Source organism: Physeter macrocephalus, chromosome 8, assembly GCF_002837175.3.
Source record: "Physeter macrocephalus isolate SW-GA chromosome 8, ASM283717v5, whole genome shotgun sequence".
NCBI lineage: Eukaryota > Metazoa > Chordata > Mammalia > Artiodactyla > Physeteridae > Physeter > Physeter macrocephalus.
In genome coordinates, this window is record NC_041221.1 from 153,176,083 (window position 1) to 153,203,755 (window position 27,673).

At 39.9% G+C, this 27,673-nt stretch overlaps 1 protein-coding gene across 1 annotated transcript in view; it reads right to left on the reverse strand.

Annotated features, from left to right (window-relative positions):
* Nucleotides 1-12,140, reverse strand: part of RNF145 (ring finger protein 145) — a 61,663-nt gene extending 49,523 nt beyond the window's left edge. The window contains exons 1-2 of the mRNA XM_007119414.4: nt 11,863-12,140; nt 4,964-5,167 (exon numbers count right to left, since the gene is read on the reverse strand). Of these exons, the coding sequence (XP_007119476.1) occupies nt 4,964-5,147 (184 nt within the window). The 5' untranslated portion in view covers nt 5,148-5,167; nt 11,863-12,140. The remainder of the gene's footprint in view (nt 1-4,963; nt 5,168-11,862) is intronic.
* Nucleotides 12,141-27,673: the final 15,533 nt, after the last annotated feature.

Sequence of the window (27,673 nt, forward strand, 5' to 3'; positions counted from 1 at the left end):
TAAGCTCTTAATAACAAACAATTAGAGGCTATAAAGGGGGAAAAAACTCATAATACTAATAAAAAAGATAAAACACCTAGGAACAAACTTAACAATAAGCCTAAGACCTATATTAAGAAAACTTTAAAACACTCCAGAAGGACTCAGAAGAAATCTGAACATAGCAAGTCTCTCTGTGTTAAGGAAGAGTTAGCATCCTTAAGTTCTCTCTTCATCCTAACTTAAAATTTTAATAGTTTGCAATCTCAACAAAAAGGTCAACAGGGTTGTTTTTGGAACAAGATTAGATAATTCTGAAGTTTATATAGAAAACTAATAATAACAAAAAAACTCAGAGAGGGAAATAAAGAAAAATGAAGAGACTAATTCTATCAGACGGTAAAATATAATCTAAATCCTCAATAATAAGAAACTAAAAAAAAAAAAAAAAAGTTTAGAAATGGAATAAAACACACTGTACAAGCAGATAAATTCTAAATGGAGCAAAAGACCTAAATGTAAAAACAAAAATGATGCAATAAAACATGACAATTCCTTATAAACTCAAAAACAGAGAAGGCTTTTTTTAATTGATTCAAAATCATAAAGCTATAGAAAAAAATGATAAATTCAATCACATAAAACAAATTCTGCATGTCAAAAAAATCTTAAGCAAAATCAAGAGAACTGAAATTGGAAAATATAATTCTAACTCATCACACAGAGTTTATTTCCCTAATACATACCAAACTCCCATAAATTGATAAGTAAAGGCTAACAAACCCATAGAAAAGTGAGCAAGGGACATGTACCGACAACTCTCAGAGGAGGAAATACACGTTTTTTTAAAACACATGAATAAATTCAATCTCACTCATAAGAGAAATACAAATTAATACTACATTAAAAAACAACCATTTTTCACTTACTGAGCAGCCAAATACTAAAGTTTGATAACTGTTTTGATAAGGATGTAGGATTTCAGGAACTCTCATCCACCATTTGTGGACGTACAAAATAGTAAAATCCTATGGAGAGCAGTATCAATCAACAGTACAAATGTATATATACTCTTTAACCCGGCAGTTTCACTTCTAATAACTTATCCCAAGGCTATATTTGCACCTGCTGAAACGATGAATATACAAAATTATTTAGTACAACACTGAATGAAACAGCAGAAGACAGAAGCTATCTAAAACGTCCTCCAATGAAGTAATTCGTGCAATAAATTACGGTACAGCCATACAAGGGTACTATGCCACTATGAAACAGAATTGGAGGGCTGGGGGGAGAGTGAGGCCTCAACAGTTAATCAGAATCTTAAGATTTGGCAGAACAGAAAGAGTCAATGTAAAAAAACAGTAAATATCTAAAAACAGCAGTTATGGCTCTATGATACATCATTAAGTTAAAAGTTTCAGAAGAGTAGTATTATGCTATCATCTGTACTAAAAAGGGAAATATATACATTTTTACTTCTATATTATATTTACATTTATATATCAATATATCTTTATATTTACTTATACATGTATAAAAATATCCATAGAATTATACACAAGGAAATAAAAATAGCTACTTGTTGGGACTCAAAGTGAGAACTTAGTGGATGAGGAACAGAGATAGGAGGAAGGCACTTTTCACTGGGTACCTTTTATGCTTTTTGGTTTTTGAACCATAAACTACCAATTTTAAAAATTTATTTAAGGGTGAAATTCTGTAAACTGGAACATTACATAAACACTACATAATACTGACACAGAGGTTACTGTAACCGAAAAACTGTTCAAGCTGAAAATATCTACTCATGTAATCACTGAGCTTACTCCACCATAGCATGTAATAAGTGTATTTAAGGAGGCTCAATTGGGGCTTCCCTGGTGGCTCAGTGGTTAAGAATCCGCCTGCCAATGCAGGGGACACGGGTTCGAGCCCTGGTCCAGGAAGAAGGCTATATTTGCACCTGCTGAAACGATGAATATACAAAATTATTTAGTACAACACTGAATGAAACAGCAGAAGACAGAAGCTATCTAAAACGTCCTCCAATGAAGTAATTCGTGCAATAAATTACGGTACAGCCATACAAGGGTACTATGCCACTATGAAACAGAATTGGAGGGCTGGGGGGAGAGTGAGGCCTCAACAGTTAATCAGAATCTTAAGATTTGGCAGAACAGAAAGAGTCAATGTAAAAAAACAGTAAATATCTAAAAACAGCAGTTATGGCTCTATGATACATCATTAAGTTAAAAGTTTCAGAAGAGTAGTATTATGCTATCATCTGTACTAAAAAGGGAAATATATACATTTTTACTTCTATATTATATTTACATTTATATATCAATATATCTTTATATTTACTTATACATGTATAAAAATATCCATAGAATTATACACAAGGAAATAAAAATAGCTACTTGTTGGGACTCAAAGTGAGAACTTAGTGGATGAGGAACAGAGATAGGAGGAAGGCACTTTTCACTGGGTACCTTTTATGCTTTTTGGTTTTTGAACCATAAACTACCAATTTTAAAAATTTATTTAAGGGTGAAATTCTGTAAACTGGAACATTACATAAACACTACATAATACTGACACAGAGGTTACTGTAACCGAAAAACTGTTCAAGCTGAAAATATCTACTCATGTAATCACTGAGCTTACTCCACCATAGCATGTAATAAGTGTATTTAAGGAGGCTCAATTGGGGCTTCCCTGGTGGCTCAGTGGTTAAGAATCCGCCTGCCAATGCAGGGGACACGGGTTCGAGCCCTGGTCCAGGAAGACCCCACATGCCGTGGAGCAACTAAGCCCGTGTGCCACAAGTACTGAGCCTGTGCACCTAGAGCCCGTGCTCCGCAACAGGAGAAGCCACCGCAATGAGAAGCCCGCGCATCGCAAGGAAGAGTAGCCCCTGCTCTCTGCAATTAGGGAAAGCCCACGTGCAGCAACGAAAAATAAATAAATAAAAATAAAAGACGACTGAAAGCCTCCAAATTCTATCTGAATGAGGCTAAGCTTGTAAAAGTATTGATGTCTTTCCTTAAGGAGGGAAGAAATTCCAATGATCTGTCCTTTGTTTTTATTTGCATAAAACTGTATTTTAAAATAAATAAATAAATAAATGATTCTTTTTTTAAAAAAGAAGGCTCAGTTGAGTTCCCAAAGTTATAAGCTGGTGAGTATGAACGGCAACTGTACTAGGACCCATACAATTTCTGCAATTAATGTTTCTGGTTATTAGGCAGCTGTTTTTTGTTGTTTTTTTTTTATGGTATGCGGGCCTCTCACTGTTGTGGCCTCTCCCATTGCAGAGCACAGGCCCCAGATGCGCAGGCTCAGCAGCCATGGCTCACGGGCCCAGCCGCTCCACGGCATGTGGGATTTTCCTGGACCGGGGCACGAACCCGTGTCCCCTGCATCGGCAGGTGGACTCTCAACCACTGTGCCACCAGGGAAGCCCTAGGCAGCTGTTTTTATAATAAATATTTCAATCTATTCAGAAATAATACATATGATAACCACATTTTTAAAACTACAGTACGAATTACTTTAGCTGATCAAGCTAAAACTCTAAGCCAAGTACCCAACTGTTCTACTACAGACTGGAATTATTTTCCATAAATTGGCTAACATACAAGCCTTGAATAAAGGGCTGAGAATTAGTGTTTTGCAGCATAAAAGAACCTTCTCATTTCAGAGACTTTCCTAAGGTAGTGCCAACTAAGACAGATGAGTTTATTGTACCCAGATGTTCTGCCTCTCGTGCACTGTCTTTTCTACTATACCATACTCCTTCCCACAATGGCTTACTTGGTAATCTCTTAGAGCTGTAAGGGGTTCTCAGGGCTAAGCTCTGAAATGCAGAAAGTTCTTTTATAGATAAAAATAAGTCTCATAGAGACAGGACAACCCTTAACAATTTTATAAAAGATAACCTTCACAAATTTTAAAAAGATATACTTGTTGACAATTCTAATAATAAAAATATTAATAAAACCACTACAGTACATCATTCAAACCACATCTTGAGTTAAAAAACAGCAATGTTAAATGAAAATATATTGTTGCTATCATTACATATAAAACAAAAACTAAGCTAAAAATTAAGAATCATGACTTTTATTCTAGATGGATTTTATCTGCTTCCTGCCTGTATCTCTTGACTTTAATTTCTTTAACTCTAATTTCTTTCCACATTATTTCTACCACTAACTCCAAATCATATTAATTATATTTCAAGGAGTACTTTTTTAATATTATAATATCATTTTCCGTATTTCATTTCACTGAAATGAATACTTTATCTTCAAATGATACTAATGTTTTGGAACAATAAAAATACTGCATTTTAAAAAGCTTACTTTCTGAATTACTACCAAACCCCAAAATAATGACAAATTAGAACAGGCCAAATGCCTGGAAAGGTATTTCCTGTTATTTATTTTATTCATATTAAAATCTAAAAAAGGGCTTCTCTGGTGGCACAGTGGTTGAGAATCCGCCTGCCGATGCAGGAGACACAGGTTCGTGCCCCGGTCCGGGAAGATCCCACATGCCGCGGAGCAGCTGAGCCTGCGTGTCCGGAGCCTGCGCTCTGCAACGGGAGGGGCCGCAACAGTGACAGGCCCGCGTACCGCCAAAAAAAAAAAAAATAATAATCTAAAATGTTTTCTTCTATGTACATCAATTACATCTTATAAACCTAGAAGAAAAAATAAATTAAAAAATAAAATGTTTTCTTCTGCCTTCTAGTTTCACACAGTAAAATAAATCCAACACTGTCTGTTTTCCTCTACCCCTAATAATTCATGTGCAATTGTAAGACAAATAAGACTATAAACAAGATTCATATTCATCGACTATATTACTGTCATCTCAATGTAAAAGGACTTCATTTTACCCAAATTTAAGAATATTCAAAGACATAAATCAGAATGCTCACTAGAAGCTTAAGAAAGATGCTGTAGACACTTACCTACATAATGCATATTAAGAGCCAAATACTTATACTGGAAAAGAGGGTTGTTATTGAGGCTGCTCCTCTGGATCTGCTGGAAGAAGGAGCTGACATCCCATCTGTACAGGACATCCAACAGCATGATGCTTGGCACCCGCAGGGCCACATTTAACACTGCCTCCAGTTTCTCCTTTGCAGCCATGTTTATTTCTTGGAGCAGACCTAAAATTCAGGAGATACAATATATAAAAATAAGTCACCTCAAATAGCTTTCAGATATCCTCTTATCAATCTAATGGATTCTCACATACCACACAAAAACTATGTTACAATGTAAAAAAAGCTCCTTAGACACATCTACTACTTCTAGATATTTAGAAAATAACTTTGTATTGTGTTTTCACATGGACTCTCTCAGGTCTGCTCAACTTTAAGATGCTGATGAAATGTTCAGACCTCAAAATGTGTTTATAAAAAGCTCCTGGGCTTCCCTGGTGGCGCAGTGGTTAAGAATCCGCCTGCCAATGCAGGGGACATGGGTTTGAGCCCTGGTCCAGGAAGATCCCACATGTTGCAGAGCAACTAAGCCCGTGCACCACAACTACTGAAGCCCATGCGCCTAGAGAGCATGCTCCATAACAAGAGAAGCCACCACAGTGAGAAGCCCGTGCGCCACAACAAAGAACAGCCCCCGCTCGCTGCAACTAGAGAAAGACTGCACACAGCAACAGAGACCCAATGCAGCTAAAAATAAATAAGTAACTAAATCCCATAAGCTGCATGGCATGGTCAAAAAAAATAAAAGCTCCTAATTCCAAATTTAGGCATTTAACAAAACACCCTATAAGAATACTGTAACCTTTGTCCAATTACCTTGATAAGAAAAATTCACTCCTATCAAAATCTCTGAGGTTTATGCAGCTTTTAAAAAAGAGGGCAAATTTTAAATAGTTATTACATGAAAAAGCCTAAGTTACTCAATAAGAATTTCATGATTGCACATTTAGCGCACAGCTTCTCGTAGTCTATCCTTTTCCTTATTACTTAAAATCAAAACTGAAATACTGAATTTATGTGATATAGATACAGTTCAGAGAACTCATGATATAGGTAAAGATAACATTATTTGCAATATTGTTTCCTTGAATCATTAAAATTAAACTCTAGTCTGAAATTCCCACAATCTGCCTTCAAAGTAGGAAAAAGCTCATTAAATTCTTCCCCTGACACACAAACATGCTGGCACATGGAAGAAGTCAGGCATTGTGAGTCTGCAGCAGCCTCTGTCTTTGCTTAGCTGTTGATTAGTAGTGGTGGAATGGGGAGAAGAAAAAAAAAAGGAAGGAAATGAAGGATCTCCCAGACAATCTACTATTTAAAAGGACAATTTGGCATAATACTGCTTTATATGATACAGCTGTAAATTAATCCAAGGAATTATAGACAAGAGAACAAAACAAAGTGGTAAAGGACAATTTTAGGAGTAATGATAATTCTAGATTGTTGGCTCTGACAATATTCTTTTAAGAACTTTGCTGAGAAAGCAAAACACACTTCTAGCTTTGGCAGTAATTTCAGACATTACAGGACAAATGAAAACATTGATTTCTGAAGAAAATTATAGTGACAGATTGCTATGCTATGGTTAAATATTTGTCAGTATTTCCATTTCACTCTCTAATTTTCACAGCTTCCTAGCTCAGATAGCTAGGGGAAAAAAAAAGGCAGCTCAACTTAGCAAACAATTAATATAAGTTTTTCAATCACTTAAAAACTGTTTTATTATATATCATTCCCACTACCCAGATATTATATATATCCTACCAATAATGCAGAATTAACATTTTTATAAATAAGAACTGTAATTCTGATTACTTTAAAAGAACAAGACTGCTTTAATAATTTTCCTACATAAGAAAAAGATAATATTGTGAGAGAATCACAACCAAATAGCTGTGTCCTAAGGAGAAAAAAGCACTGAGAAATAAAATCTCTAATCAACATTGATTACAAATTATGCCATTTAGGAACCTAAATTTCTCAAAGCTCATGATATTACTAAGAAAAAAAAATATTCTGGGAAGAAATACACCAAAATATTCACATTAACATCCTTTCAACAGTGGCCCTGGGGTGATTTTTATTCCCCTCTATCTTTTTCTGTTTGCCAAATGTTTCAGCATACCCATGTATTATTTGGTGGGGAGCAGCCCACTTGAAAAAATAAATTCTTGGTAAAAAGTGTAATGTAATGTGCCTAAGCTATCTAGACGACTTAAGGAAATACACAGAAAGTAACTACTTACTTTGGTGGTCAAACTGATAACTCAATGCACTCTTGGAGTTCATTTCAAAGTACACAAATGATAGATTTTTCTCAGAAACCACCACTCACCAGTGTGAAAATTACTATGGACCTAGGTAAAAATATCACTGACAGGCTTTACTCTATAATGGAAAAGTATTTTTCCATATTCTAGAATCCAATATAAATCACTACTGCTTTTGTAAGTAACAACCACGACAAAAAGAGACAATTACTGAGTTAATATTTGTGGTCCAGGACTTCGCTGGTGGCACAGTGCTTAAGAATCCACCTGCCAATGCAGGGGACACACGTTCGAGCCCTGGTCCGGGAAGATCCCACATGCCATGGAGCAACTAAGCCCGAGTGCCACAACTACTGAACCTGCGCTCTAGAGACCGCAAGCCACAACTGCTGAAGCCCGCAGCCCTAGAGCCCGTGCTCCGCAACAAGAGAAGCCACCGCAACGAGAAGCCTGCGCACCGCAACAGAGAGTAGACCCCGCTAACCGCAACTAGAGAAAGCCCGCGCGCAGCAACGAAGAGCCAACGCAGCCATAAATACATACATACAGGGCTTCCCTGGTGGTGCAGTGGTTAAGAATCCGCCTGCCAATGCAGGGGACACGGGTTTGAGCCCTGGTCCGGGAAGATCCCACATGCCGTGGAGCAACTAAGCCCGTGCGCCACAACTACTGAGCCTGCACTCTAGAGCCCGCGAGCCACAACTACTGAGCCCATGTGTCACAACTACTGAAGCCCGTGCGCCTAGAACCCGTGCTCCACAGCAAGAGAAGCCACCACAATGAGAAGCCCGCGCACCAGAATGAAGAGTAGCCCCCGCTCCCCACAACTAGAGAAAGCCTGTGCGCAGCAACCAAGACCTAACGCAGCCAAAAATAATAAATAAATAAAATAAATAAATTTATTAAAAAAAAAATACATACATACATACATAAATTAAAAATATTTGTGGTCCATGTTTATTTCATCTGACTTAGAGCCTTTGTATGTTTTTAATGTTTTCGTTATTTTTAACTGTGTCCACTTTCACTATTTATTGTAGCTCTTACAGGGGTAAAGAAAAAAATTTAAACCAATCTTGCATTAGAAATCAAAATTTGAAATGCTAAGGAAAAAAAATCTCCCAGTTTTACAGAGGACCATATTTCTATTAAAAAAGGCCATTATCAGAATGGTATACATTCCCTCTTAATTACCACTACTCCTGCCTCACAAACAGAACAAGAATAAAAAGAAAATCTTGGGTTCCTAAAGCTATTGATACAGAAGAACATCCAAGACAGATCCCTAAACTCTACTATTGCCTGCAGAGAACGAAATGTCCCCTTTAATAACAAATATATTGCTTACTAAATGTTTCATTTATTTCTGTATGTGAGTGATATTTCAGTACATCATTGGCAAACTGGCCATGTATAGGGAGGGACATGGAGGAAATAAATTTAACACATAGAAAACCAAATCTAAAATGTTACCCATAAGAGCTGTGGAAACAAAAGAGGGGGGAAGAAAAACACATTTTGAACCTTTCTACAGCAGAAGTGCCACATGATAGGGTGGTGACCATCACAGATAAATACCATACACCACACTCCAGCACCACACACTAAACCAACACCTAAACAAAATGTTGAAATATATCTTACTTGCAGATACCTGAAATCACTCACATGTGCCAAATGACTAACTTAAAAACATGAAATAAAAATGGAGCCTTCTCTACTGGGGTAAAGAGATTATTATACCACTAAGATGTTTGGTTCAAGCCTAATTTATCTTTTTCTTAGATTTGTTAGTGCTAATGAGCATATTCTAAGTGAGAGGGAGCTCAAAATTCTCTTAAAACCAAAACAATACCAAATAAGCCTCAAAAATAAGCACAAGAGCTGAAGGCAAAGAAAATTCAAAGGGCTGACACTCTCTAAAGCCAAATATATAAGATACTTCCTGCCTTGTTCAGTTACGTAAATTTTGCCTTCTGTGCATGATTTTTTTTTAACATCTTTATTGGAGTATAAGTGCTCCACAATGGTGCACCAGTTTCTGCTTTATATCAAAGTGAATCAGCTATACGTATATGCATATCCCCATATCTCCTCCCTCTTTCGTATCTGTCCCACCCTCCCTATCCCACCCCTCTAGGTGGTCACAAATGTGCATGATTTTTAAATTAACTCCTTAAAATGTGAAAAGAACTGGGAAAGTAACAATCCACCACACCATCTCAGAAAGTAATGAAAACTAAATGCGACTCATAGATGCTTTACACAGTAAAACAGCTTTAAAAAAAAAAAAAATCCATCCTTTCTTTCCAATAATGGCAAAAAAAAAAAAAAAAGGCTCAACAAAAGCTAACCAAAAGGAGGACCAAACGATTTCATTAAATGACATTCCCAGGCTTGGAAGTAGCAAATTGCTACTTACAAACACAAGAATGTCCTGTACAAGTATTAACATTGCACAGTTCATCCTTCACGTTTGTGGTTAGGACACACAGGGGGCCTCATTCTACACTTTCCTGAAAACACTACATTTTGGTTTTAAAAATGAAGAAATCAAACAAATCATCAACAATATGAAAAACCTAAGTTTTTAAAGTCATAGTTCTTCTCATCTGCTGAAGAATTATGTTAAATAAGAAAAAGAAATGAAAATGTTATCTTACCCAAAAAATGAACAGAATTCACATCTCCTGGACAAAACAAAGAATGCCATATAAACCAATTTAAAATTATTCAGTACAGTATTAGATAATTTAATGCCGAAAGTTTTTACACCTTTTTCCCTCAGCACAGAAGAAAAACTATCATTCATCATCAATCCCCTTTCTTTGTCCAATCCAATTAGAAAAACAGAACAAAATTCTACCATCAGCTAAAGCCAATCTTCAGAAAGACAGATTTTCTGGCTGTCCATATCCCTGAAAATGTCAGAGGGCAGAGCAAAAACCTAAAATCATAAGTTAACTCAGCCAAAAACTTAGATACCAGGGAGAAGAACGCACTTCTTACATAAGCATTGGCACACGTTTTAAATATAGCTGGTCCTCCCCACTCCCACTCATCGCTAGCTAACTTTGTATGTACCTGATTTCCACATAAACTACTAGCAATTCTGTGGTTTCTGGTCATCTCCAAATCTACAAAGATAGGAAGTCCACTCTGAATACAAGGGCCATCCTTCAACTTAAGCAGCCAGACAGAGGAAATAAAAACTGCTATCTCTGTCATTGGGCGCTCAGCCTGGGTCATGACTGCAGCACCGACAGCTCATCCTTTGGGCAGGATTCAAGATTCACCAGAACTGCACAGTCCGTATTTTAAAAAATAAAAAGACACAGTCCCTCTCCTTTCCTTTCAAACTAGTTTCCTGTTTACCGCAGACTGCGATGCAAAGCCATCCATTAATCTTTGATGCCTTCTAACTGCAAAGCCCCCTTCCTCTCTCCCCGCACCTCCTCCCCCGCCCCCCACGCCTGCTGATCGCAGTTGCGTTTGAACTATAGTAACCCCAACCCAGCTCGCTGCAAAGCAGGCGCTGCCGCGGGGCTAAGGGATTACGTCCACAAAAACTCTGCCAGGAGAGAGGCCCGTGCCAAGGGAGCTCCCCTCCTGTCTGGCCAAGGGTGCTGGCTCCGCCGCGCCACGCACCAAAAAGATTCTGAAGAAAGACACGGGCGAAGTTCTTCATCCCTGAACAGAAAGGGGACCCATTCCTGAAGGAGGGCAAGGGTCTCGGGGTCCTTGGTTGGTAAAAGCATAAGTGGAGGGGGATGCAGAAAGGATGGCAAACGAGAGAGGAAGCGATGGGGACAAAAAGGGATGAGGACCCCTTTTACTGTTAAAAAAAAAAAAAAAAAAAAAAGGACTGACAGACGCGATGCAGAGCAAATGGGTCCCCACTTGAAGAATGACTTGGCAGGCCTCTCCGCACCCCCAAACAACCTCAAACCGAATGAAAGGGGAGAAGCTGAGTTTGGGGCTGCGTAAACCGAAGAAGACTAGGGTGAAATAAAAGAGAGAGGGAAGCTTGTGAGCAAAGTGGACAAAAACGAAAAAGAAGGAAAGTTGGAAGTGGAAACTGGAAGAAAGGAGCAGCTAGGAAAGAGGCAGCTCAGGAAGGGGCTTAGAAAAGGCCCCGAAATGGGGTACTGGGGAGGCGATGCGGGAGCGCTCAGAGTGAGGGCATCTTAGGAATGCCGGGGGAGATGAGAGACAGCTCCACGAGGGTGGAGGGTGGAAACGCGGCGGACAAGGCCCAAGAGCCGGGAAAGGGGGCTCTAAGCTGGGCCCCGGGAGGGGAGGGCAGAGTCGGAGACAGCCGAAGGGGGGGCCAGGAGGACCGCGGGAGGGACTGGCGGTTGGGAGGGAGAGAGGGGCGCTGCGGGTGAAGAGGGGATATGGACGCCGCCGAAGCTTGGGAGAAGAGGAGGGAGGCGAACGGGGGCAGGGGCGAAGGGGGAGAAGAGGACAGAGCGGGCGACTGGATGGGGGAAGGGAGGAGGAAAGGGGGAGGGGGGTGAGAGGATGTGGCATGCGGACCGGGCACCGGGATAAGAATGGGGCGGCCGGGGCGGACGGCTCGGTCACCTCAGGCTGCGGCCTCCTTCTCCGCGGGGCAGCGCCGCCGGCGGACAGACAGACTCCGCAACTCCCCGGCTCTCTCGCCTGCCCTCCCCTTCTCCTCGGGCGGCGGCGGCGGGGGCCGGGACGGCGCGGCTCACAGCGGCGGCTCCTCCGCGCCGGGCCTTGGATGCAGCGTTTTGGGAGGCGGCGGCAGCGGCGGCGGCAGCGGCCCGACCCGTGCGGTCACCATCGTACGCGGCGGCAGGCGCTCGCGGGCCGAGCTCTTCAGCAGCCGGCGGCAGCCATGGCCTCTTTCGTTCACTCCTCCAGCCCCCGGCGCTCTGCGGCGGCGGTGGCCGGGCTCTCGCGCTCTGCGCCTGCGCGCGGCGCTGCCAGCGCGGCGCGCCCCTCCCCCGCACGGGCGCGCGCGCACAGGCGGTCCCTCGCAGTCGCTCTGGCCGGGTGGTTCCCGCGCCGCCTCCGGTAAGTGGGCGGGAGACACAAGCCTCCCGCGGCCCACACTGGCGGGCTCCCGCCGCAATGGAGACGCGTACCACGCCGACATCTGCACGCGCACTGTGACACGCGCCATTCTGACACGTGCTCTTTCACACTCCCCAAACACCAGGAGCCACACGCGCTCACACCCATACTTACCTGCCAGGACCACGTGGGAGAGTTAGTTAGAAGGGCTGATCCTCACCCGATGAAGCCGCAGTAGCAATGATGCCAGAATTTTTTTTAACTCCCTTACTGACTGGTCTAGACTGTCAACTCCTTGGCGTCAGAGACCACATCTGTGATGGCTCAGCAGTGCCTAGCACAGAATAGGCGCTCAATAAACTTCTGTTGAATAAGTGAGTGAATGTATGAATAAATGAATTAGAACTATTCACTGACTATATGTAATTTTAAAATTCCGACCCCTTGGTTTAAAGAACTTGTTCAAAGAATTTTACTGTAGTAGGAAATCAAGTAGTATGTGTTTGTCTTTTAGTCCACGGTTAAAAACTGATTAGTGTACACACCCCTTTCCCAAGGTTAGGAAATCCATTTGTTCTGTCCAAGTCCCTAGCACTGACCAGCATTCCTACCTTAATTTAAATGTGAACACATCTTGTGCGGCAGGAACTGTTCTGCACTTACCCACGATACAAAGCCTGAAACACATTGTGCACAGAATGAATCAAGGATGTTGCTGGTCTTCTGGGCTTTGGCAGGACTCCTTATTCTCCAGTTTTTCTACTTCCCTGCCTCACCACGACCCTCCACAAATGGCCTCGCCCTCAGCCCCTTCCCAAAAATACACCTACACTGCTTCTTGCTTTGTCGTTGGTTAGTTCCTAGAGAGCCAGTTGCTACTAGAAACCAGTCTGGCCTTTGAGGTTGGCAGTGCCTACATACACAGAAGATACACACCCAATGGTGGATAAAATGTTGCCACTAGATTGGAGCATCTTGAAATTGTAAAGCCTCAACTTCTGCGGGTTAGAAAAGAAATTAACGTCCTTCAACCTAGATTGGAGTTGCGAGTTGCGGGCTCTCCTTGAAAATTCAAGCCTCTGGCCTCTGCACTCTAAATGGTAAATCCCCAATCCTGAGCAACCTTTGTATCTGGCTAAAATTGTAAATGCAAACTCTACATTTAGAAGATGTAATTCCTGTAGGCATCAATCAATCAAATTCAGAGTAACTTCCCTTCTACCAGTTTGATATCTCGATAGAAATCAAGTTTTTAAAATTTCTGGGAATTGCATTAACTCTTTATAGCCATCTTTCACCTGGTGCCTTAGACTGCTTAAGAGTAATCATTAAGCCTGCTACATTGACAGGAGGCAGTTTTATGAGTCTCTTTATATAGCCTGGTAAATGAGAAATTACAGAGGCCACATGACTAATGACTGGAGTAGGAAACTGCCCAAGGTAGCAAGGCCTTTCCTTTGATTTCCTCCCTGTTTTAACAATTTTACTACTGACTCAGTCAAGAAAACATAAGGCCAGAAACCACATTACAATGAAGTCAAAACCTATATAAACAGATTCGAACTGGATTTATTTATTCTTCTAGGGTGAATTACAGAATCTTGAAAGTATTACTTTAGCACTGTTACTGGATTTGTGTGTATTGTTTAAATGGAGGAGAAGCCTACCTCAGCTCTCACCTTTCCTTTTTTAAAGGGAAAAACACATTGGTGCGAAGCCGTATAACCCTCACTATAAGTTCTCTGGACTGGTAAAAGCAGGAAAAAGTCACGTGTCTTTTTCACATTTGATTTTTACAGCAGCTTCCTGTAAAACGCTGGAGCTCAAAACAAGCAAAGAAAATTACTCTGGTAATTAAAGGGTTACTGCTGTTATTGCTGCTAATCCAGTTTCGGGAAAGCTCCACATAGCCAGAAACAGGTAACCAAATCAAACTAAAGAGAAAAGCAGAGGGAAAAAGAACAGGGGGGTGGGTTATTAGAGAGGACTGCTCAAATAAAAGAAAGCAATCACAGTGCAGAGTAAGTACTTTCTAGAGGCACCCAAACCCACACAATCAGGAAAGGTCAGGAGAAAAACATGGTAAGTACCTGGAACCAAGCTTAAGGAAATACCCAAATGCCACAGCTTAGTCATAAAAGGAATTAACTTCACGTGCTAGAAGGAAAGAAGTGGAGTGTTTATGACTATGGAATAGTCACAAACTGTTCAGGATTCTAAAGGTTATCTTACTGTTCACTAACTGTATTCAACATGGAGGAGGAAGTCAGTTCAAAGTTTGGAAGAGTGCATATTTGTTACAGTTCAAGCCATTCCAAAAGGCAAGTCTGAATTCCTTATAGAACCAACTCTTGCTAATAATCACATAGAAATAGTCCTTTGGTTCCAACCTGCAGATAAGCGGTGGCCAGTTATGCCCTGCCTTTTAGATCCAGAGACAAAAGCTCATATACCAGACTTCACATTATGGGGCCAAAATCCAAAGAACTTGGATAGCCAACATTGGAAATACGGGGAAAGGAAAATTTTCATGAATTCACTTATTCACTCACTTTATTCATTCCTAATGTTTTCTGGGAACTTCAAGGGTTTTCTCTGTCTAATTCAAAGAGTTAACTCTCTAGAATAGAAGAGTCTTGATATATAAAATCTCTTTCAACCTGGCACCTCCACAGTTTGATTTTGAAAGCCAGTTCTAAGAGAAAAACTATAGTTTTCTCAGGTAACATGGGTCAGTAAAGGGGAGACTCACTCTTTTTGAGATATAATTGAGATATAATTCACATACCATACATTACACCTATTTTAAATTGTAAAATTCAGTGGGTTTTAATATATTTACAGAGTTGTGCAGCCATCACTGCCATCAATCTTGGAACATTTTCATCACTATCTCCCTTCTGAAAAAGTCCCTGCATCCATTAGGAGGTCACTCTCCCTTCCCCCCAGCCTTAGGCAACCACTAATCCTTCTGTCTCTACAGATTTGCCTGTTCTAGACATTTCATGTAAATGAAGTAATGTAAGATGTGGCCTTTCACATCTGGCTTATTTCACTTAGCATGATGTTTTCAAGGTCCATCCGTGTTGTAGCATGTATAAGTACTTCATTTCTTTTTATTGCCAAATAAAATTCTATTGTATGAATATACCACATTCCGTCTATCCATTCATCAGTTGATAGACATTTGGGTTGTTTCCACTTTTTGACTCAGAAATAGAGCTGCTATAAACATTCATGTATTACAAGCTTTTGTGTGAACACATCTTCATTAGTCTTGGATATATACTTAAGAGTAGAATTAAATTGCTGGGTTATATGGTAACTCAATATTTAACTTTCTGAGGAACTGCCAGACTGTTTTTCAAAGTGGCTGCTCCATTTTTACATTCCCACCAGCAATGACAAGGAAAGATTTACTCTTAGATTCAGATGCCCCCTACTTGTTAGATGTGGGACCCTGTGCCAAGTATACAAATGCCTCCATTTGTCATCTGTAAACAGGAATAATGATAGTATCTACTTCACACGGTTATAATGAAAAATAAATGAAACGATGTATGCTAATATTCCTGGTACAAAGTAAGCCCTCAGTAAATGTTATTAGTTCCCTTCCTTCTGCCTTTGGTATTTGGTTGGCAACATTTATTCTGAAATAAAGTCAGATAGAGATAAAATTATAATTCCCTATTAACAGTGCGAGGCATACACATAGTTGGTGCTGAATAAATATTTTTCATGGATAATTGGAAAAGCAATAGCACTTGTATATTGTTTTAATACCAAAATAAATTTATTTTTTTCTACCTCTTGTGGAACTAAGACCTAGACTGCAGGAGGAAAAAGCATAGAAACATGTCAGCTTTTTGTTTGGTCAAGATTTTTTAGATTTTCCCTCAAACATTTTTTTATTTCCCCAACTTTTTATTTTGAAGAGTTTCAAATATACAGAAGAATTAAAAGAATATTACAATCATCACTCATACACTCACCATCTAGAATCAACAATTGTTAAAGTTTTGAGCATTTGCTTTATCTATATGTGTGTGTCTTTTGTTAAGCTATTTGAGGGTAAGTTGCATACATCAACACATTGCAACCCTAAATGCTCTAGCCTGCCTCTTCTAAAAATAAGAGCTTTTTCCAATATTACCAAATGCCATTACCACACTTAAGAAGATGAAGTATAATTCCCTAAATCTTTTACTGTCCAGCCAATACTCAGTTTTTCCAAGTTCTCCTTGAAATATCTTTTACAGATAACTAGAACAAAGATCCAATCAAGATCTTTTCTAACCTAGATCCAATCAAGTTTCACTCATTGCCTTATTGTTATGTCTTACAAGCCAGCTTTGCTTTTAATCAGTCTGAGCGCTTGTGACTGTTTTGAATCTCTAACATCAGCAGAGAAAAAAATGTTTTGTTGTTTTCAGATTTAAGCTCAGCTGGTGTACATCTATCCTACCCAGCCACCTTCTTTGTCTTGATTCTAAGTAAGCCTGAGATGGTTAATAGTATAAAACTGTGTGTTGCTTTTCAAGCATGAAGATATCCAACTAAACAGAATGGATATTAATTGTCATAGACATTACTTATTTTGCCTCCTCAATATCTATTTCTCTCTATTTTTTTAATACTACCTTGAATGTTCTAGCCATGTAGTCTATTGGTTATTGGCCATGGATGGATCAATCAGTTTATCCTATCTCCCATAGTGATTAGTCCAGGGAAGGACCCGTGACCCAAGTCAAGCCAATCAGGGAAGACACAATAGGGCTTATGACTGAACTATTGAGAGAGTAAAGTTTCTCTTTCCTGCTAGACCTAAAGAAGGAATCCTATAATTTCATGGACTACAGGCAGCCATCCTGGATCCAAAAGGGAAGAGCCAAGCTGAAAATTTGCCAAAGGAAGTAAAAGAACCCGAGGCGTAAAAACAAACCAGGACCTGGTCACAGTGTATAAGCCCTGATCTAAGCCTCATCTGCAGCCAGCATGTCCACCCCCTATTCTTTAATTATATTAGTCAATAAATTATCTTTTTTGCTTAAACCAGTTTGGGTTGTGTTTTCTGTTATCTGCAGTGAAAAGAGTCCCAAAGCCTTCAATGCTTTTAATTTGCTAGTCAGTATAATATGCTGCTATGAAGATAAGGAAGTAACTACAAAAAATGGTGATGATAAGTACAAAGAAACACAATTGTACAACTGAACAAGTTATTGAGAAACACAGCCTTTTAACTCCTATCCAGAAATAGAAGATTGCTAATACTCCGAAGTCTCCCACGTATTCTTTCCTATTCAAAACTGTCTCACTAACCACAAAGGCAACCATTTTTCTGATGTAATATAGTGACTTCCTTTTCTTTGTTTGACCACCTAAGTATGAATCCCTAAATACTGTAGTTCCCTTTGCCTGTTGTTGAATTTTTTATACATAAAATAATATGGTAACTGTTGTTTTGTGTCAAGCTTTTTCTGCTTTACATTGTGTTTGAGATTCAGTTATATTCTCGTGTGAAACTGCAGTTCATTCATTTTCACTTCAGTATAGAATTCTATCTTATGAATATAACACTACTATTTATTCATTCTGCTATTTATGAACATTTGGATTCAGGAACACCCAAATTCCAGTTTGATGCTGCTATGAATGATGCTGATATCAACACTTCTGCAGTTGTCTCCTGGTGCACATGTGCACACATTTCTCTTGAAGAGAACTGCTGGCCCAAGGGTCCGCAGGTGTTCAACTTTCTTAGATAACTCCAAACTGTCTTCCAAGATGTTTGCACCAATTCACACTCTCAACAGCAATCTGTCAGGGTTCCTATTACTCTATATTCTAGACTGCAATTAAGATTGTCAGTCCTGTTAATTTTAGCCATTCCAGTTGAGTTTTTAGCTTGCATTTCCCTAATTGCTGATGAGGTCAAGTATGTTTTCATATATTTGGTGGCCTTTTATATTTCCTCTTTTGTGAATTGTTCAAGTCTGTTACCCAATTTTCTCCTGGGTTATTTATCTTTTGCTTTTTGTTTTGTAATCCTTTGTATATTCTGAATGCAAACCCCTTGTTAATTATATATGCTGCAAAAATCTTCTTTTGTTCTGTAGCTTCCCTTTTCATTCTCTAAGTGGTTTTTTTTGATGAACATAATTTCTTCATTTAAATTTAATATTTTTATGATTAATACTTTTTTTTTTTTTTTTTTTTTTTTTGTGGCATGCGGGCCTTCCTCTGTTGTGGCCTCTCCCATTGCGGAGCACAGGCTCCGGACGCGCAGGCTCAGCGGCCATGGCTCACGGGCCCAGCCGCTCCGCGGCACGTGGGATCCTCCCATACTGGGGCGCGAACCCGGTTCCCCTGCATCGGCAGGCGGACGCGCAACCACTGCGCCACCAGGGAAACCCCGACAGGGAAGCCCCGATTAATACTTGTTTTAAGCGTGTTTTCCTCCTGCTCCATAGAGCCTTCCCTGTCATAAATCAAGTGTACATATCTGAGGAGTTCTGTTTCTGAACTTTCTATTCCAAACAACTGATTTGTTTGTCTATGCTTGTGCCAATACCAACAGTTTCAATTACTCTGGCTAAAGAAGAAGTCTTGATATGTGGTAGAACAAGTCTTCGCACCAGGTTTCCTTTCTTCTGTTTTGTTTTCTTCAAGAGAATCTTGGCTCTTTGCATTTTCTTATCAATTTTGGAGTCAAATTTGGAATATTGGCTTGTTGAGTTTTCCAAGACACCATTGAGATTTTAAGTTTTCAACATAGAGGTCTTGCATATCTTTTATTACATAAATTCCTAAGATATTTGAGGATTTTTATGCTATCACTAATGATAATTTAAATCGTATTTTGTTAGTCTTTGAGGATATAACAGTACCTCTCAAGAGTCCCTGCCTTCCAGAACTTCCAGTCTCATGGGGTTAGGGACAAACACAGAAATGGCTTTAATACGAAGTGGACTGCATTGGTTATGACAGGTAGGCAAAGGTTACCATGGAAATACAAATAAAAGAGATTAGCCCATTCTATGGGGTCATGGGGTGGGAGGAAGGGAGAGACATTCTAAGTGTTGAAAATGGACAAGGGTCAGCTAGGTGAGTAAAAGGTAAGGCAAATAGAGGGGGAGGAGAGAACATACTTCACACACACATTTCAGAATGGTAAGATGGAACACTTCCTACCTCAGTGACAAATGAGGTGCCAAAACAACAGATTCAGAGACTAGCATAAGTATAAGGCAAATTCCCCCATGGCCATAATTTATAAAAGGAATGTGAGTAAACTAGTTCCAAACCTCCCCATTGCTCAACATCACTAATCATTAGAGAAATGCAAATCAAAACTACAATGAGGTATCAGCTCACACCAGTGAGAATGGCCATCATTAAAAAATCTACAAACAATAAATTCTGGAGAGGGTGTGGAGAAAAGGGAACCCTCTTGCACTGTTGGTGGAAATGTAAATTGATACAGCCACTATGGAGAACAGTGTGGAGGTTCCTGAAAAACTAAACATAGAACTACCATATGACCCAGCAATCCCACTACTGGGCATATACCCTGAGAAAACCATAATTCAAAAAGAGTCATGTACCACAGTGTTCATTGCAGCTCTATTTACAATAGCCAGGACATGGAAGCAACCTAAGTGTCCAGCAACAGATAAATGGGTAAAGATGTAGCACATATATACAAAGGAATATTACTCAGCCATAAAAAGAAACGAAATTGAGTTATTTGTAGTGAGGTGGATGGACCTAGAGTCTGTCATACAGAGTGAAGTCAGAAAGAGAAAAACCAATACTGTATGCTAACACATATATATATGGAATCTATATACATATTTGAATCACTTTGCTATACACCTGAAACTAACATGACATTGTAAATCAACTATATGTCAATTAAAAAACAAAGCAAAACAAAAAAAGCCAGCTAGCTTCCTCTACTTGAAGTAGCAGTAGCAGTAGGGTGCTGATTGTTCAGATTCTACAAAATAACTAGTAACCAGTGTGGAAGCAGCCTGTGCACTCTGCAACCAGGGCCCTATTCTAGTCACTGTATGCAGTAGTTTCCCAGAGCGATTAGAGAATCAGTGATACTGTGAGTCCTCTTCTATCAATTATATCACTTTCTGTTGTATGTCCATATAACCTTTTCAATAAAAAGCTTCAGGTGGATTCCACCCAGGTGGGGTCTGATGTAGCTGCTGGTTGACTACAGACCTTCACACATGGAGAGAACTCTCACTTTTTGAACAGAGATGGAGGTATTTAACTAATCTCTTAACTAGACACATTCTAATTACAAATCAAGACTGTTATTTGTGACTTAAAATGAGTAGCATTGTCCATTAATTAAGGTGTCTTGGGATTTGCCCAAGTTTATTCAACCTTCCTATGCTTAATTTCCCATGTAATAACACCTACCTTGTAGATTAAATTTTATACACACACACGCACTATACATATATTGCTTAGAACAATGCCTAGCACAAGAAAAGCAGCATTAACTATGGTTATTGTTGTTTCTATTTTGGCTCATCATGCTAATAACTTCACTATTCAAAGATAGTAAAGATACTAAATGTCAGTCAATATTTATTAAGCACATTCACAGCCATTTGTTAGATGCTAGATAGGATATAAATGAATCGGAACACACAATTCCTACAGACGTTAAGTATGATATAAATGAAACAGATAATTCCTGCCTTCAAGCCTCTTATTGATGTTAGATGGATGGACTACTTATGATGCCTTATTTTAAAGCTGCTTTGTGTGTATTTTCTCCTTTGCTTGATTTATAAACTCTTTCAAGGTGTGAACCAATGTTTATTTTTCTTTTGAATCTCTCACCTTCTCTCCCTTCCGTTTAGGATATTGTATATAGCTAAGTCTTTTAAAATCTGGTTGAGTGAACATGAAGCAAATGAGAAACAAATTTATAGGATTACACACCGTTGGGACAGTATAAATGGAATGACTTCATGCTTAGTCTCTCTCCCCCATTCACTGATAACCTTACACCTGGCTCACTGAGTCCCTCTCTGTCTCTGCTTATGTCCTCATTCTTGGTGACTTCAACAACCACACAGATAATCCATGTGTTTTTTATTCTTTTTATTATTATTATTGAGGTGAAATTTACATATGATGAAATCAACCATTTTAAAGTGAAAAATTGAGTGACAGTACATTCACGATGTTGTACAACTACCAACTCTACCTAGTTCCAAAACATTTTCATCACCCCTAAAGGAAACCCCGTACTTATTAAGCAATTGTTTCCCATTCTCCCTTTCCCAATCTCCTAGTTTAACCCTCCCACTTAAATGATCTTTTTCTCCAACCCACCTACACCCATAGTTACCTCTCAAGCTGTCTTTAACATCAACTTCCAAAACCTCTGTTTCGAGCATCTTTCTCTCTGGTCACTCCTACAAACATTCTGATTCTGTTTTTTGTAGTGCTTACACTTGTGTTCTTCTCAGCATCAAGCTTCCAATCCACTGAGCCGACCAACTCTTTATATACCCCTCTTAGGTCTTTACATCTCTTTTTACCCACCGTAAATTCTATAGTCTACCATTTAAGTTCTTGCCTGTAAATGTTCTTAACTTTCTCTCCCGTCTATCAGCTCTGCACCTGAGAGACTAATATTGCTGGATAAACCGCACAACCGATCACTAATCTCAAAGCTTAGCCCTCAGCGCTGCTCCACAAACCCACTGCATTGTTCTGGTAAGTTATTCTTCATTCCCCAGAGTGGCTCACTCTACTTTCTACTCAGACCTCCAATACTGCCCGCCGTCTGTCTCCTCCACTCACCTTCAGCTGAGTGAGTAGCTGAGAAAATAGAAACAATCTATCAAACTCCTCATCCTTCCACCGGGAATCTACCAGCTTTAGAATGATATTCTGGGCGTTCCTTCTTGTACAGTGGGAGAAAGTTCCCTGCTCCTATCAAAGACCAGATCACTACCAGTGATCTGAATCTCAGCCTCTCTGCCTTTCTAAGGACTTAAAAATCTGCAGTAATTCCCTTTCTCCTCTGTACCGTCAACTTTTCTCCCTACTGGATGATTGCCACTAGCATTTAAACATACTTAGGTTGGCAATCTTTAAAAAAACGTTTTCCTGACTTCATGCCCCACTACCATCACCCCCACTGTGAACATGTTCTGAAAAGCTGTCTATAGCTACTGTCTTAACTTCCTTACCCCCCATTCTCCCCTCAATCAGCTCCAGTCAGAATTCCATCCCAAATATTCAGCTGAAACTGTTCCAAGCAAGGGCATCAAAGACTTCCTCAGTGTCATATCCAATGGTCCCTTGTCAGTCCTCATCTTATTCTACTTCTCAGCAGCATCCCATGCCCATCAATCCTTCTTTGGAAAACACTTCCATTTCTTGATTTCTGCATTGAATTTCCAGGGCTGCTGTAACATATTACCACCAATCGGTGCCTTAAAACAACAGAAATTTATTTCCTAACAGTTTTGGAGGCTGAGAGTCCAAAATCAAGGTATTGACAGCACCATGCTCCCTCTGAAGTCTCTAGGGAAGACTCACGCCTTGCCTCTTGCTAGCTTCTGGCAGCCCCTAGAAATCCTTGGTATCCCTTGGCTTATAGAGGATGTATCCATCATCACATGGCCTTCGTACAGGATATCTGTCTTTTAGATCTAGGGCACACCATAAACTAGTAAAAAGCTCATCTGAACTTAACTAATTACATGTGCAAAAACTTTATTTCCAAATATGGTCACATTCTGAGATTCCAGATAGACATGAATTCTGCGGGGGGTGGGGGGACGGGGACACACACACACACACACACACACACACACACACACACACACACTATTCAACCCAGTACATGTTCTGTGACTGCGCAGTCTGCTGGCTTTCCTTCTACTTCCTGGCTGGCTCCTTCTTGCTCTTCTTTGGTAGCAACTTTGTTTCCCCTGCCTCAGCTCAAAATGTTGCAACTAGGCAAGGCTTGGCCCAGGGTCCACGTGCCTTCTCTAAATGTACTCTCTCCTGAGGGAATATCATCTAATACCATGATTTTGAAATTCCACTGATGACTCCCAAATTTATGCTCCAGCCCTCACCTATACCCAAATCCCAGCCACATATTGATAATAGTAGTTAACATTTATTGAATACTTACCATGTGCCAGGTCCCATAGTAAGTGCTTTACATGCATTAATTCATTTAATCCTTAAAACAAACTTATGGGTTGAGTACTCTTTTTATCCCTAATTAATAGATGAAGAAACTGAAGCACAAAGGGGTTAAGTAAATTGTTCAAGCCCACATAGCAAGGAGAAGCCAGGATTTGAAACTAGGTAAATTGGGTCCAAAGTCTTCTCTCTTGACTACTATATACTCTGGCTTTCTACTGGGCTCCAGGCTTGCATATTCAACTACACACTTGACATCTGCACCTAGATGTCTAATAGACATCTTAGACTTGAACTAAATAGAATGCCCCTTAATCTTAAACTACCACCTTAATCTTTCCTTCCCTGTTTCCACATCTCAGTATATGGCACCACCAACACCCAGTTGCTCAAATTAAAATGTGTAGAAATCAAATTTGATTCTGCTCTTTCCCCATCCACCCTTTCCTCCATTACCACCCCCAACAAATCCATCAGTGAGCCAATCAATCAATCAATCAATCAATCCCTGATCTGTCCATTTCTCTACATTTTCACTACCATTCCAGTTCACACTGAGTTATCATCATCTCTCGAGTTACTGCAATTACCCTCTACCTGGTCTTTCTGCTTTCACTCTTGTAGTCTATCTGTAATCCAGCAGCTAAATTAGTTTTTTGAAACATAAATCAGAATGACACACCCAAGTTTCAAAGCCTCCAAAGTACCTGCTTACATTTAGAATAAAATGCACACTCTTGTTCTTAGCCTACAAGTCCCTGCTTGATCTGGCCCTGCTCACCTCTCTGCCCTCACTCCTACCACTCTCCTGTTTGCTCATGTAGCTCCAGGCACGCCCTCACGCCTGCTTTTCCAGAACACCCTAACCTTGTGCCTGTACCAGGTCCTTTGTACCTGTTCATCTTCAAGCTGGAAATGCTGTCATAAATGCTCTACCCTAATATCGTCTTCCCACTATGCAGGTCTCAGCTCAGAGTCCTTTTCTGAACCCTTGTTTAATTTTGTTCCCCAATCACTCTCTATCACACCACCCTATGTTTGTGTTTTAATAGCATTTATCACTATTTGAAAATACCTTATTTATATATTTGTTTATTTGAATAGAGACGTTCTCTGTCTTAATTACAGTTATATCCTCAATGCCTAGAACGGTGTCCAATGCATAGCAACTGTTCTGTATATATTTTTTAATGGATGAATGAATGAAAATGAGTGAATATATGAGTGAGGTCAATCACAGAAGGGTGTTTGGAGGTCAGTTTTAAATCATAGTCTGAAAATAGGGAAGATGATGAATTATTAGAGTGGAGAAAGGACATTTTTAGCAAAGAAGATATTCAAAGAAGTGATCTAGTCTTGAATAAGTGACAAACAGAGGCTAGTACCCATACTAATTCAGATGATGTGGAAAGTTGGTCAATACCCAAGTAAAATTAGTTTATCAGAGCAGGGAGTCATCATCATTTGGTTAATCATATTGAACGTCAACTTAAGGAGTTTAAATTCATTTATGCCTTCAACAGATATTTATTGAGTTTCTGCTGGGTGCCAGGTACCACCTAGGTGCTTTTTATACAATAATGAGCAAGAGAGATATAATCTCTGTCCTCATGGTGTTTACAATCTAGTGGAAGATCGACATCAAATAATAATATTCCATAAACATTTGCATTTGCCAAACCACCAAAGTGTATGCTGGGTTAATATTTTGATAACATTAATCAATGTGGTTTCTGTTCCCAGTATTTTCTGTTCCCCTTTGGTCCTTACTCATTCACTCAGCTTAGTATTCTGTATGTAATGACTCAGAAAAGGTATGACACAGCATAACCCAATATATAACTAACAGGAATCTTGTCCCAGCTTTTGTCTTTAAAATCCCAGTCTTCAGGAGGCACAGAATATAACTCTGGCATGAAGAGTGATTTTGGAAAATACTTGATGAGTCAGAGCAAATCTTCCTGGCCCAAAGACTAGCACATTTCCAGGTTGGAGAAGAGGAGAATCAGAAGGGAAGTGATTAGAGCTTAGATTTTGCTGGATCTCTGGGAAAAGGAGCCTCTATCCTATCTCATTGCCAGCCCATGATCTGGTGAATGACAGAAATCCAAGGTAGGTTTGTGGTGCATGAAACCAGAAGAGAATGGTGGTCCCCTTCTCACATGGAGCCCAGCAAGCCAACCAACCTCAGAGTAGAAATGGCTTTGTGATAGGTCTAGGCACTTGACTTTTGAAGCCTCACATAGTCGCCAGTGCTTCTCTTTGGTGCAGAAAATCAAAGTGATCCAAGGGCACAGAGGAATAAAACTCAGAAAAAGCTTAATATTGTTTTGCTGACAGCAAGTCTGTCATTTTCCAACAACAACCAATTCTCTAATTCTCTGATACCAACAGGGTGTCCAACAGTTCAATTCAATTCTGATGCTAACTACGTGGAATTAGTTCCTACACATAAGTTAAGGGAGTTTGTGGCTGAGTCCAACAAAAATGCCCCTACTTTGCATGCCAGCCACAAATGGGATCCCCAAGCTACTCACACCTGCCCAGCTGATTACTCATTTGGGAATTCCCACTATTCCCCTTTCCCCAGGTTCAGTAACTCACTAGAACAACTCATAGAACTCAGGAAAGCTCTGTACCTACCATTACAGTTTTATTATAAAGATACAACTCAGAAACAGCCAAATGGAAGAGATGCATGAGGCAAGGGGTGGGGGTGGGGTGAGGCGTACATAGAGAGCTTCTATGTCCTCCTTGGGTGCGCCATCCTCCCAGCACATGGATGTGTTTGTTCACCAACCTGGAAGATCCCCAAACCTTGTTGTTCCAAAGATTTTATTAAACCTTCATTACACAGTCATGATTGATAAAATCACTAACCACTGGTGACTGAACTCAATCTATAGCCCCTTTCCCATCCCCAAGGTTGGAGGTGTGGCTGAAAAGTTCCAACCTTCTAATCATGTGGTTGGTTCCTCTAGTGACCAGCCCCCAAGACCTCTAGTTGGTTCCTCTAGTGACCAGCCAAGAATCACCTCATGAGCATAATTTCGGGTATGCAGGAAAGGGGCTTGTTATGCATAACAAAAGACATTCCTATCGGAAATTCCCAGGGTTTTAGGAGTTCTCTGCCAGGAACAAAAACCAAATATATATATATTTTTTATTATAATACACACAGAAAATTTTCCATAACTTAGCGTGGTGCAGGAACAGCAGAATGGATTGCTCCACACCTAAGGGATACATGGAAGAAGCCCAGCACAGCCGTACCTGGAGGGTCCTATAGGTGGGAGCCAGAAGGTGACAGAAGAGGCCAGTGTAGGCTGTTACTGAGAAACTGAGGTGACAAGGGACTTCACAGCAGTCATCAGCTTGAATGAATGACAATCAAGGACCATATTCCCCCTCCCTTAATGTCGTGGCGCTAAGTAAGTCCCTGAGACCCCAGGAAGAAAAGGAGGGTGAGTAATGATTCTAATATTGTTTTTAATTTCTGGTTGAATGGAGGCTCAAATTATTAATTAAGGTCAGTTATATTTTTAAAAAGTAAGAGTTTTTGCAGAACTGAGTTTGTAGATTGAGATCCAACTCTGTCATTAAACAGGGCTGTAGAAACTATACGAGATATGTGAAAATCCAATTGGATGCTATTTAAATTTCAATATTTAAATATCAATAAGAGATGAGCTGGACCACCTAGGAAGAATAAGCTAATTTAGAAATAATTTAACTTAGAAGATAATTTAAGAGATTAAATAAATTCAATTATAAAGTGAAACAACCTAGGTGAGGGATTATAGACTCAAATTTGGTTAGAATTAGGGAAGTGGATATGGGACCCTTTCTGGCTATGGAATCCCTGTTATACTGAACACACAGGCCTCAGTGTGCTGGGAGAACACAAAATCCTAAGTCCCAGACAAATCATGGGTCAATTTGTATCCTAATTGCCATCCTGCCTGAAAGATAACCCCAAATTGCTTGGTTTAGTATAACTGTCTGCTTCATCTGTCCATTTTAATTCCAGGAAGATTTCTTTTTAACAAGTAAGATGAGATTTTTTTTTTTTTTTTTTTTTGTGGTATGCGGGCCTCCCCCTCTTGTGGCCTCTCCCGTTGCGGAGCACAGGCTCCGGACGCGCAGGCCC